The 11,625-nt window shown below is 35.7% G+C and overlaps 1 protein-coding gene and 1 long non-coding RNA gene across 4 annotated transcripts; both read left to right on the forward strand.

Annotated features, from left to right (window-relative positions):
• The first annotated feature begins 588 nt into the window (after window positions 1-588).
• On the forward strand, window positions 589-2,515 carry LOC106342352. 3 transcript variants are annotated; one of them, XR_001269824.1, is made up of 5 exons: window positions 589-906; window positions 998-1,594; window positions 1,673-1,850; window positions 1,965-2,094; window positions 2,174-2,515. It is a non-coding gene; the product is annotated as an uncharacterized LOC106342352 (long non-coding RNA). The 3 variants fall into 3 exon arrangements; XR_001269822.1 differs by having other exon boundaries at window positions 600-906; window positions 1,687-1,850; XR_001269823.1 differs by having other exon boundaries at window positions 601-906; window positions 1,694-1,850.
• Window positions 2,516-7,926: 5,411 nt separating this feature from the next.
• LOC106342351 (AIG2-like protein) lies at window positions 7,927-9,140 on the forward strand. Its single transcript, XM_013781260.1, has 5 exons — window positions 7,927-8,164; window positions 8,253-8,325; window positions 8,466-8,558; window positions 8,642-8,725; window positions 8,821-9,140. The coding sequence occupies exons 1-5, from the start codon at window positions 8,043-8,045 to the stop codon at window positions 8,947-8,949; spliced, it is 501 nt and encodes a 166-aa protein (XP_013636714.1). The 5' UTR covers window positions 7,927-8,042; the 3' UTR covers window positions 8,950-9,140.
• The last annotated feature ends 2,485 nt before the right edge of the window (window positions 9,141-11,625 follow it).

Genomic DNA, 11,625 nt, shown 5'->3' on the forward strand with positions numbered 1-11,625 from the left:
AGTTTGATTTTATTTTAAAAAACGTAAAGTAAAATTTTTTTTATTTTTTTAAAAAGTTTCAAATACCATCATAAGAGGTGGTATTTTCAATTCATTGTTTTTCTACTATAAAATAACATCTAACCCCCACTAAATCCCATTTAATAGATTTTATTGACAAAATCCATATTTTCCAATATGCTGGAATTTGAGAAAACTTATACAGATGACTAATCCAATAAACTTTGATTTCATATGGAATTTATATATGTTTGATACAATAAGATGGGATTTGAAAGAGAAACAAAATTCTCTCAATTGATCCAATAAGACCCATTAGTTTCTAGACGAAGGTTTGCGTTTGTTTTGTCAATGAAGTCTCTATCTTATGTTATATTTTTGACTAGCAAGTACATAAAATGTCTTCAAACAAAGATGCACCGGTCAGTCAATAACGTGGACGTGGAGTTGTTATTAGAATATATCTATTTATCCATCCATATATATAAAAAGATGTTTTCTCCCTTCTAGTGATGCCACCTCAGCAGACAGGTCAGAAAGTCGAGTTATGTGGACGTGACACGTGTCCCAGACGAGCAAAACGCATCACTTCATTTAATCCGATGGGCTTTGACCGTGAAAAAAGATTGGGCTGATATGTTCTTCTGGTTTAAGGGGCCCGACGGCCCGTAATCGAAAACCCTAAGTTTGATTACGCAAAAATGGAGTTCGTCTCTACTCTTGCGCCTTCATCGAGAACATCGACAGAGGAAGCTAGGGGTTCGTCATCTCCCCCAGATCCGACCATGTCAAACAAGCATGGATGTTCTGGAAGGAACCTCGAGTCAGATCTTCATAATCAACTTTTGTGTCGTTCACAGTTCCCGTCGTTACGCTTGCTTTTGACCTCCTATGATCTGTTACGCAGTTAAGAGATTGATCACCATAACAGCGTTCTTTAATCCTTGGACCACGCCAACCACGGCTGATCATTGAATGCTTCTTATCTTCCTTGCAGGCGGTGGATCTTCACTTATAAAAAGGGGAGACTTCACCTTATGAAAATCATCCTCTCGGTTCCTAATATCAGCAAAACCTCATCTTCTTCGATCTCATAGCTTAGCCTTTCTTGCTCGCTGATTTGAAGGCCGCCGGTGTTCTTCCACTGTGGTGGTGTGACTTCAGCTTCTGGGAAGCGAGAAACGTGAAAGGAGGCGTCGAGCTAATGGGCTTGGACATGCTTATCCTCGACTCGTCCGATTTCTAAACTTATTATCATCCTCGGTTTTGGACAGCATTTATACTCTTATCAACAATATATTAATCCTTTCTGATTGATGGTGGTGAATCCCTTTTTTGATTAATTATTTTTTTTAATGTTTCAAGCAACCCTCATACCGCCACCGTCTCACTGCTTACCGGCATCTTTTTAAGGCGGATTTGATGTAACTCGCTGCAATCAGAATTACATGCTCTCTAACTCACCTCTACTGATACGGTTCAGCGGTTCAACCGAATTTGAAGAGATACGGTTCTACCAATTCCTAAAGAACGCTCAAGTTCCGTAATCACAGTGAGGTACTTAGGCTGGCCAACAAGAACACACACCTTCCCGGTAATCATCTTCATATCTCTTTATCCCAGGATCAACATTGGAAAGTGGTTAGATATTGACATCTTGATTTCTTTGTAGACCTTATCTTCGAGCTCACAGCTGTGAAGAGTATTGTGAGTGACCCTACACAAGGAAAACATCGTGTCATGACCGGAGGGCTCCAGCTGCTCCCAGTTATGATGATGTTGCAAGAAGCATAAACCTCAAGATTGTTGGAGGTGCTCAGTCATGTTATGGCAACAATTAAAATCAACAGGTAACTATCTGATTCATATCGTGGTCCTTCTCACCTTCATAATTGTATAACCCGTTTTAAGGAAAAGAAAACAAAACGTCTGACCAGATCTTTCTCTGATTTTCCATCTGTCAGTGATGTTTCTCTGACTTTGAGTTTGTTCCACTCGCAACTCTCAAGCTCTATCGTTTCACAAGCACCTGGAAGGCTTCTGTGTTGATCTAATAGTTGTTGCAACAAGCATAAACCCCCAAGATTGTTGGAGGTGCTCTGTCATGTATCATCTGGTTTTTTTTTTTGGTAAAAATTTTAAGATTCATTACCAAGTTTTAAGTTTTTTGCAGAACAACATAGACACCAAGAACAGACTTGGACAATAGAATGAACCGACTACAAGAGGAGCAGCTAATTAGCAAAGATGCACCAGAGTTGGAACCTACGCTTGCCGCAAAATCAAACCTGCAGTTATAACGAGGACTGAACCCGGTAGAGTATGGCGATCCCGATGATCAGTCCTTAAAGATCCAGGTTGTCAAGAACAGCTCGTGCAGCCCGCCTAATCCGTAGCCTCCACGAACAAACAGCATCCTTCGCAACCGAGTGCACCCACTCACACCAAGTCGAGCTTTATTTGGAGAAGAAACCACCAAGAGCCGCCACAGATTACCGGACCTACATCAAGAAAACAGAACGAGCAAGCACCACCTCAAGTCAAAGTGGACAGGAGGCAGACCTAGACCATGCCCCTGAAACAAGTGGGCTCTGAACGTGCCGCCACCAAAGGAAGAAGCCGTGGTTGACAAGGCCGACGACTCTCCACCTCGCACACGCACCATGACGGAGAACCCGTAACGGACCTTCACGATTTTGAACCGAAATCAACCCCTGGAAGCCCCCGCGAGATAGACTGACCGGTCTAACAAGGAACACCTGCGGAGTACACCAAGACACGCAGAGAAACACCGCAACGCCACCGCCTGGAGAAACCGAGAAGCGCCTTCAACCAAGCGAGCCTTCTCACCCACGCCGAGAACGGAAGGTAGAGGAAGCAGAGGAAGGAGACGGATCTACTTCCGGAATCCAGATCTGACGCCAGATCGAGACTTCCACGACCACACCCGACCAAAGGAACCTCACATCCACTCCTCCTCCACGCTTCTCCGGAGTTCCGAGAGAGACAGCAGCAGATCTGGAACAAGAAGAGGGAGGGAGAGGAGAGGCGAGAAAGAAGAGAGCAGCGACGGGAGGGGGTGGACCGGAGCCGAGGAGGCCGCCGACCACCCAACGAGATCTGCAACTAGGGTTTTCTTTTCTTTTTTTTAGAGAGAGAAGTAGAAGAGGTAATTTTATCATCATCATCTGGTTTTTGTTAACTGTGAATTACTTTACTGCTTCTTGGAACAAGCATAAACCCCAAAAGCTGAAAAACATGAGTTTCACAGGTCAATATATAGTTTAATAGCTTAGTTTGGCTGTCTATATTTTTTGTTTAAATAGGAGAAACGTGAATTTTCACATATCTGTACATTCTGTACATTATCATGTGACATCACTGCTATAATATAAATAAAAAAAGAACACAAAATTTGTTATGCTTTCGTAACGACTGTTTTGGTCATCAGCCAATTTTGAGATAATAATGCGATTATCGTCATCGTTCAAAATTGATTATATATATCTACTTTATATATATATAAACATAGATGGTGCAATTACATCAAAATAGATGCATGATGCAGTGGAACAAAAAAATTGGAAAGACAAATTTTCAAACAGCTGTGAAAGTTATGAATTCAATGGTTCTAAAACTTAAATAAAATTTTATTTGGTTGTCCATTTAACAATATTTAACCGAAAAACTTATATAAGTAAGATAAAAAGAATATTCAGATTATGGGTCCCATTAGTTGATTATAAATGCAGAAAATTTGTTAATAACGTTTTAACGGCTGATTTTTGAAAAAAGAACATTAAGTAAGATTGTAGATATCAAGGGGGATGGTCAATTAAATTACTTAGAGACTAATTGGAAACAAAAGATATAAAAATGTGTATGTGAAATGAAACATATCTATAGTCCAACCAATCAAACACCATAATTAAAATTTAATTAATTTTGTTCATTTTTCTCATCACCTTATATAAATTTTTCAATTACAAAAATATTAAAAAAATTGGATATTAAAATTTGAAATTCGTAAGACAAAAAAAATGAATAATTATATATCAAATTATATTTTTATAATAGGTTATACTATATATATTAAATAAATATACAAAATATATAATTAAAATTAAAATTTAAACAAAAAACCCGGGCGTAGCCCGGGCCGACACTAAAATATATAAAAAATATGTTTTCTTCCTCCCGGTGCTGCCACTTAGGTCTCAATGTCACAAAGTCGCACTTTATAAAGCCGACACGTGTTCTTTTCAGTTATGAAGCTATTTTTCGTGGGCTGCTTGGTTTTTATGTTTGGGCCTGAATCAAAAGTCAATGGACTCTACATATGTGGCCTTTATCATTTCTTCCTCTTGAGAAACTCCACCGTCCCCACCACACCTCCTCAAACCCTAAGTTCTGCTAGTGTTAATAACTTGGTTGAAAAAAAATCTGAATACGTTATGGAGATTGGTAGAGTCGAAGCGTCATCTTCAAGGCTCTCATCAACCATTTTGAATGCATCTCCTTTACTTCCTTTCTCAGAATCTTCAGTTATAAAAGTTATTTTCTAGACCTGTAAAATTCATCATTTTAATCTTTTCGATCTTAAGCTTCCTAAATATAATCATCTCTTCTTCAAGGAAAAGTGTGCTTATCACACCTCCACCGACCAAGTCAGCATCGTCTGGGGCAGCAGAGCTGTCTTACGCGGAAAGGTTAAGAATTGTGGAGAGTGCGGAAGAGCATGAGTCTGATATGGCGGAGGATTGGAGTCGTATGGAGGAGACCAGCAAGAATTATCGGCGGAGTTAAAGCTGATGAGAGAAGAAACGGCGTGTATGTTGGATGATCCGGACCAGAGTGCGTGGAAGGAGTAGATGAGGAGGAAGGCATTGGAGCTGGTGGAGAGGAAGGTTGGGTACGAGTAGGAGGTGGTGGTCCTGGTGGAGATGGAGAAGCAGACAGTGAAGTGGATGAGATATCGTAGCAACAAAGCGAGCTAAAGGGTTTGCAAGTATATGTTGAGATACGATGTGTGGGTTTCTTTTTTAGTTTGCCTATTGCGTACATCTTCCATATTTATGTCTATGTATCTCCCTATCGCAGGTACCTATTTATTAATGATCCAAGTAAATTTCATTCCTTTGTGAGTTATGTTTTTATTGGAAGAAAATTTTCTGTGTGGCCAAAATGAAAACTCCATGGAAATTTCAGATTTTTGGTAACAACAAAAGAAAAATCAAGAATTAAGTGTGAACACATAGAAGCAATGTTTGAAATAAAGTTTCATGTTCATATCTTTGATGACAACCCAAGAACATCAATCTATTAAAATATTTCTCTTATATAATTTTAAAAGTTAAAAATAATAATAATAATAATTTTAATAGTTTCATATCGGCTGTATGATTAGTGATTGATAAATCATTCGTCTTCACCCACGAAATAAGATTTAAATTATAAAATAATCATTACAACAAAAAAAAAACCTCTTAACCCAAAAACCTTACAACAAAGAAGGATGCTTTAAACTTATCTACTCTCACAAAAAAAACACTTATCTATTCTAATTTTTTTGGAGGAAAAAAATGTCGATCCATTTAGAAGTAATTTTTAAATAGATTTCACTTCAAAGTTATATAATGCATAAAGTAAATAGTAAAATTATATGATGCAGTAAATTGTGTCTTTTATTAAGTACTTTAGTTCTATTCTTTCTTTCCATCAAAGTGATTCATTTTGTACAATGGTTATTTTTTTGTGATTTTGTATTTATCTATAACAAGCAAACAAATGGCACATATTTCATGAAAACCAAAAAATAAAATCATCTATCACGTAGTTTACCTAATTGCAACAATTTTAAGTAGGAGCTCCTAAAATTCATTTCACATAAATAAGATTCTATATAAAATACATAATTAAACTTTTGCAACTAAAAAATATTAACTCTAATATTTAATGAAACTACTCCTGAGCAACCAATTTTGTAGTTTAATGTGTAGTAAATATTCAATGTAACTATACAATATCTATGTATCCCCTTCCAAAATGTAAAATAGTATAGTATTATTTCAAAGTTTTTCTAAAGAAAAGAAAAATGATAATACAAGTTATGTGATATTTCTGTGTAAAAAAACTAATATATTTTCATGTATAAATTTAATTTTATTTTATTTTCGATAATCTCAAATCGATGATGTATGAGTGAAACAAAATTACTATAATTATAAATTCATTTTTAAAAAGTCATAGAAAATATCCTAAATTTATAAAACTCGCTTAAGAAACATATTAGCAGTAAAACTATGTATTTAAATGATCATTTCAAAAAATATTTGAAAGACCGGTGCGCCAAAAAAATCCCTAGGCAATATATTTGGCAACATAATAAATATTTACAAAAATGAAAAAGAAATTTAAGCAAGATAATTCTTTTTTAAAGAAAACAATATAGTTATTGAAACCCACAACATTGTCCATGATCCCTCTTCTTTATAGATGATCGTTTGCTTTCTTATGCTTTTATATCCAATTGTTAAACAAACCGCAGAGGACTCCCATTAATCAAAAACAAAATATAAAAGGTCTATACTTCTTCTTTAGCTGCAGAGGAAGAAAAAGAGATAAAAAATCAACCTTTTACTCCATAAGATCCAGAGATATCTTTGACGATCCATAGTTTAACAAGGTTTCCCTTTTGTCTTCTTTCTTGATCAGCTTTATTTGATTTAACTCATAATGCTCAGGGTATAAATTTAAAGAAGTGTTATCCCCTTTATATTAATCATGGAGTATTACAACATTTTTCGTAGCCACATGTCATCACGAGAATGATTCTTAGAATTGTTAGAAAAATAAGTTGGTTCATATAAACATATACTATTTTTTTTATTAAACCAGCTATCAAATTAATTAGTAGTGTACAAAATAATATAATTTTTCCATAAATAAAAGTTACGGAATCGAAGTAAAAAATAAATAAATAAATAAAAGTTATGGAATTACCTAACATGGTTGACATATATATAACAATTAATGATTATGAATAATACATATTCGATAACAATTTTTCTAACCCCTCTTTTTTTTGTTTAATTTTATACAATTAAAAGATATTAAACAATCACATTAAACATATAAGAAAAAATCTAACTTTTTTGAATTTTGAATTTTTTAAAACGACTATAAATTAATAAAAAAGGTAAAAATCTCACATTAATTTTTTTGTGATCAATGGTTTAACTTTTTTTGTTCAAGCAAGCTACAAATGATCATATATTGTAGGGGTGGACGTTCGGATAAACGTTCGGGTTCGTATCGGATATTTCAATATAAAGCTATAGAACCCGGTCAGGTATTTCTACACTTCAAGTCGGGTTCAGGTATTTTATGTTCGGGCTAGGAGATTTTGGGCCGAGTTCGGATATTTAAATTTTGAAAAAAAAATAAATGAATTATTCATTGTTTAAGTTTTTTGTATTTTAAATATATTTTAACTTAATTGGTTTTTTAATTTTTAAAAGATTAAAATATTAATAGGTTTGGAGATAAAACTTTAAAAATAAAAAGACACTCATTTAGTTGTTGTTTGAAATTTTAGATGCAACTTTTGTTAATGCAAGAAACACGAGCTTCATATGTATTTTAAGTGAGTAGCAAATGATTTTGTCCATAATTACATGAATATTATCTAATTTTGAGTAATAAGCATCATTAATATAAATGTTTTGAATAAAATAAGAAAAATAAACAAAAAATATAGAATTAAGTATACTTAAGTTTGTTTATCTTCGGATATCTATTCGGGTTTGGATATTACACGTTCGGATTCAGATATTATCCGAAATTGTGAAATATCCTAACGCGTTCATGGCTTACGAGGTGATCGCATTTATTTTGATAAATGGTAACTGATTTGGTTGTCGGCAGAAAATCCTAACACGTGATTCCGGGCATCGTGGTCGGTGGTCCTTGTCAAGATTCTTTTATCTTCACGTTATAAATCAAACCACGGATAAAGAAACAACAAAAGCAAGAAAAAAAAAATGAGTGGCTCCGGTGCGCAGCTTCACAATGTTTTCGTCTATGGTAGCTTTCAGGAGCCTGAGGTCGTCAAGGTCATGCTTGATCGCACTCCTGAAATCATCTCTGTAACACTCCCTGGCTTGTAATTATTGTCTTAATCTCTCGATTGATTTTTCTCTCTGTATAGATCTAAGACTTGATGGTGATTTTGGAATTTTTTTTAAATTCAGTAAGAGGTTTAGGCTTAAAGGGCGTTTGTATCCATGTGTTATACCGTCTGAAGATGGAGAAGTTCATGGAAAGGTTTGATTTTTACAAATCATTTTTGTGAAATTCAGCTGCTATATTATTGTGGGTTTTTCTTTTTGTGTTTGTTTAGATCGTAATTGATGATGTTTAAGGGTTTAGATTTTGAGAAATTACTTGGTGATATTTTGGTGCAGTTACTAATGGGATTAACGGATGAAGAACTTGAGAATGTAGATGCTGTTGAGGGTAATGAATATGAGAGAGTGACAGTTGGTGTTGTAAGAGAGGTGAGTCTGAAGATTATCATCTCCATGAAACAACATTTTCGATGTGATTGATTCTTGGTGTTTTGTTTTGTTTGCATGTACAGGACAATTCTGAGAAGATGACTGTGAAAACATATATATGGATCAATAAAGATGATCCTGATATCGATGGAGAATGGGATTTCGAGGTTTGAACCTTTTTTTGTTTTTCTCATAATCGGTAAGAAATGAGGTTCGATCACGTTATCGTGGTGTGTTTTGGATTTTTGTAATTTTGGTTTAGGAATGGAAACGACTCCACATGAAGAAATTCATAGAGACGTTCAAAGAAATCATGGAATGGAAGAGGAATCCTCAAGGAAAGGGAAGGGACGACTTCAACCATGTCCTGCGCGATGCTCCATCGGCTTGAATTGAATTTGTGTTAAGAGTATGTTCTATGTTTCATTTTTCTCCAGATTCCGAGTATAATAAAACCTAGAAAAGTGATAGGTATTGTGGAGATCAGTGAAAATATAGTAATGCTATATGTTATTTTGTATGTTCTATGAATCATTTTTCTTCCAGAGATTTTGGCATTTATATTGTGTATGGTTTTGATCAGCCAATGCTTATGGTTTCTCTTTATAAGTAACTAATTAAAGAGAGTAGTAGACCATTGTACTCTCTGCTAAAAGAATAAAATCTGAAATAGTAGCACTGTCGAGTCCACAAGTGATAGATTTGAAAAGTCATGTGTACTGACTGATAGATTGGTTTTCATTTATTTTTTTCAGCAAGCATTATGTTAAGTTTTTGAAAGACCTTTCTTGAGTATATTACACATCTTTACCTAAACATAAGAAGGGTCACTACAAGAAAACATCACCTTAACGAGGGTGGTTTTCTTCGTTATTTCGTCGTAAAAGAGGCTTTACGACGAAATAGCGAGGAAGCGCGTTTGCTCGTTACTCGTCCGTCGTAACACATATTTCCTCGCTAATTCGTCGTAACTTAGCGAGGAATATATTTCGTCGTAAAGACGAAGTAGGGCGATTCGTCGTAAAGACCACGTCAATATTCCACGCAAAGACGTCGCTACAATTCCTCGTAAATACCTCGAAATGAGTTCCTCGTAACCTACACGTAAATACCTTGAAAGAGTTTCCTCGCAAAATACACGTAACAACCACGAAACGATTTCCTCGTAAAATACTCGTAAACTTTTCCTCGTTATTTCCTCGCAAATGTTTCCTCGTAAAATAGTCGTTAATTGTTTCTCGTCATTTCCTCGTAAGGTTTCCACGTAAAGAGGTCGTACATTAGCTACGAATTTACTTCGTTTTTATTATTTTTACAGAATTTAAAAATATAATTAAAAAATAATTAAAATTATTTAATTTAATAATAAATTAAAATTTAAAATAAAAATAAATCAAAATGAAAATATTTTATATATAAATAAGTTTTGAATTTATATAATACAACAACCAAAAAAAAAAACTAAGGGTCGTTCATCGCCCGGTAGAATTCATCACTCCTCCTCGTAACATCCGCCTCGTTATGTACGTCGGATGACTCGCCTTGAATGGGATGTTGTTGTCGCATGTTCCTCAACATGGACTCCCATTCCGGATTTGTGGCCGCAATAACGTCCAAGAAGCCCTCGACTCCACACATAAGATATTTTGTCGCGGTCAACTCGTTACGCAGCTGAGCGGACTCTCTACGCAGCTCAGTGACTTCATCATCCCGTCGCTGACCATAAGACGATGTCGCTCTCGGAACATCGTTGACGGAACCAATACCCAACGTCCGTCCCTTTTTTTTAGGGACAACCTTAAAAACAAAAAATAAATATTGTAAGTAAAAATTTAAAGTTAAATTAAATGAATAATAAAAAATTAATTTTTTTGAAAATTTACCTCCTCGTAAATCTTATCCACTTCAAGTGTGGATAAGGTGACGGGTAATCCGTCGGTAGACTGCTGGGTCAGCTGAGTCTGGCGGTCTTCAACCCGAGCAACTACATCGTTGTAGATTTGCTCGGACTTGCCATCTACAAATACGCCCGCCTTGTTCTTGTGGGTCCTCTCGTAAAGTTCCATAAGAGACGGGAGATGTCCCGTCTCTTTGGCCTAAAAAAAACAGTTAAGAAAGTTAGAATAAATTAATATATATATTAAAAAAATTATTTAATAAAATATTTAATTACCATTTCCAAACGGACACCGGCGTGGGGTTTTTGGCCCGTAGTGTGAAGCATCGGCCCGTTCCCGTGCTCATCAACCGTGTTACGGGGGTTAGAGCAAGCCTGGGCGATTCTAATCGAATCAGGAAGGCGCCAATAACGGATGAGGCCATCCCACACGTCCGTGGTGAGCTCAGCGGGTTTGCCACGCTCATACCCCTTCACGATCCAGTCACCCTTCCAGTTGGAGACCGTGTCCAACAAGCAAACTTTCGCTTTCGCGTTAAACTTCTTCCTCACCCTCTCAGTGATCCCCAAAGCCCAATTATATTTTTGCTGTTGGAAAAAATAAATTAACAATTAGTTTTTTAGAAAGTATATATATAAATCATGAAAAAATTAAAATATATATAATTAATTAATAGAAACTTACAGCGTAAATTTTGAACCACGTCTTTCTGACGTAGTGAGGCGTCTTACTCCAGTTTGGATGTGCCATGGAGAAGTAACCCTTGATCGTGTCGGTTACGTCCGATGCAAGACATCCGTCAACCCCCCACCTGGAAAATACAAATTTAAAATATAAATTATTTTTAATGTTATAAAAGAAATTTAAACGAATTAAAAAAAAATTAATGCAACATACCACAAAGTCTGCTCTGATTGATACAATCTTTTCAATCTATCTGTAATTGGTAGGTACCACATCCTTTGGTACGGTACCCTATTACGTCCCCGTCCTTGCGGCTTGAATCGTGGCTTCTTGCAGAATCGACATTCTTCTAGCTTCTCATCATCTCCCCAATAGATCATGCAGTTGTCGATGCAAACATCTATCATCTCCGAAGGCAACCCAAGACTATAAACCAGTTTCTGAATCTCATAATAAGAATCAGCAGACACATTGTCTTCCGGCAA

The sequence above is a fragment of the Brassica oleracea genome, chromosome C4 (assembly GCF_000695525.1).
Source record: "Brassica oleracea var. oleracea cultivar TO1000 chromosome C4, BOL, whole genome shotgun sequence".
Lineage (NCBI taxonomy): Eukaryota > Viridiplantae > Streptophyta > Magnoliopsida > Brassicales > Brassicaceae > Brassica > Brassica oleracea.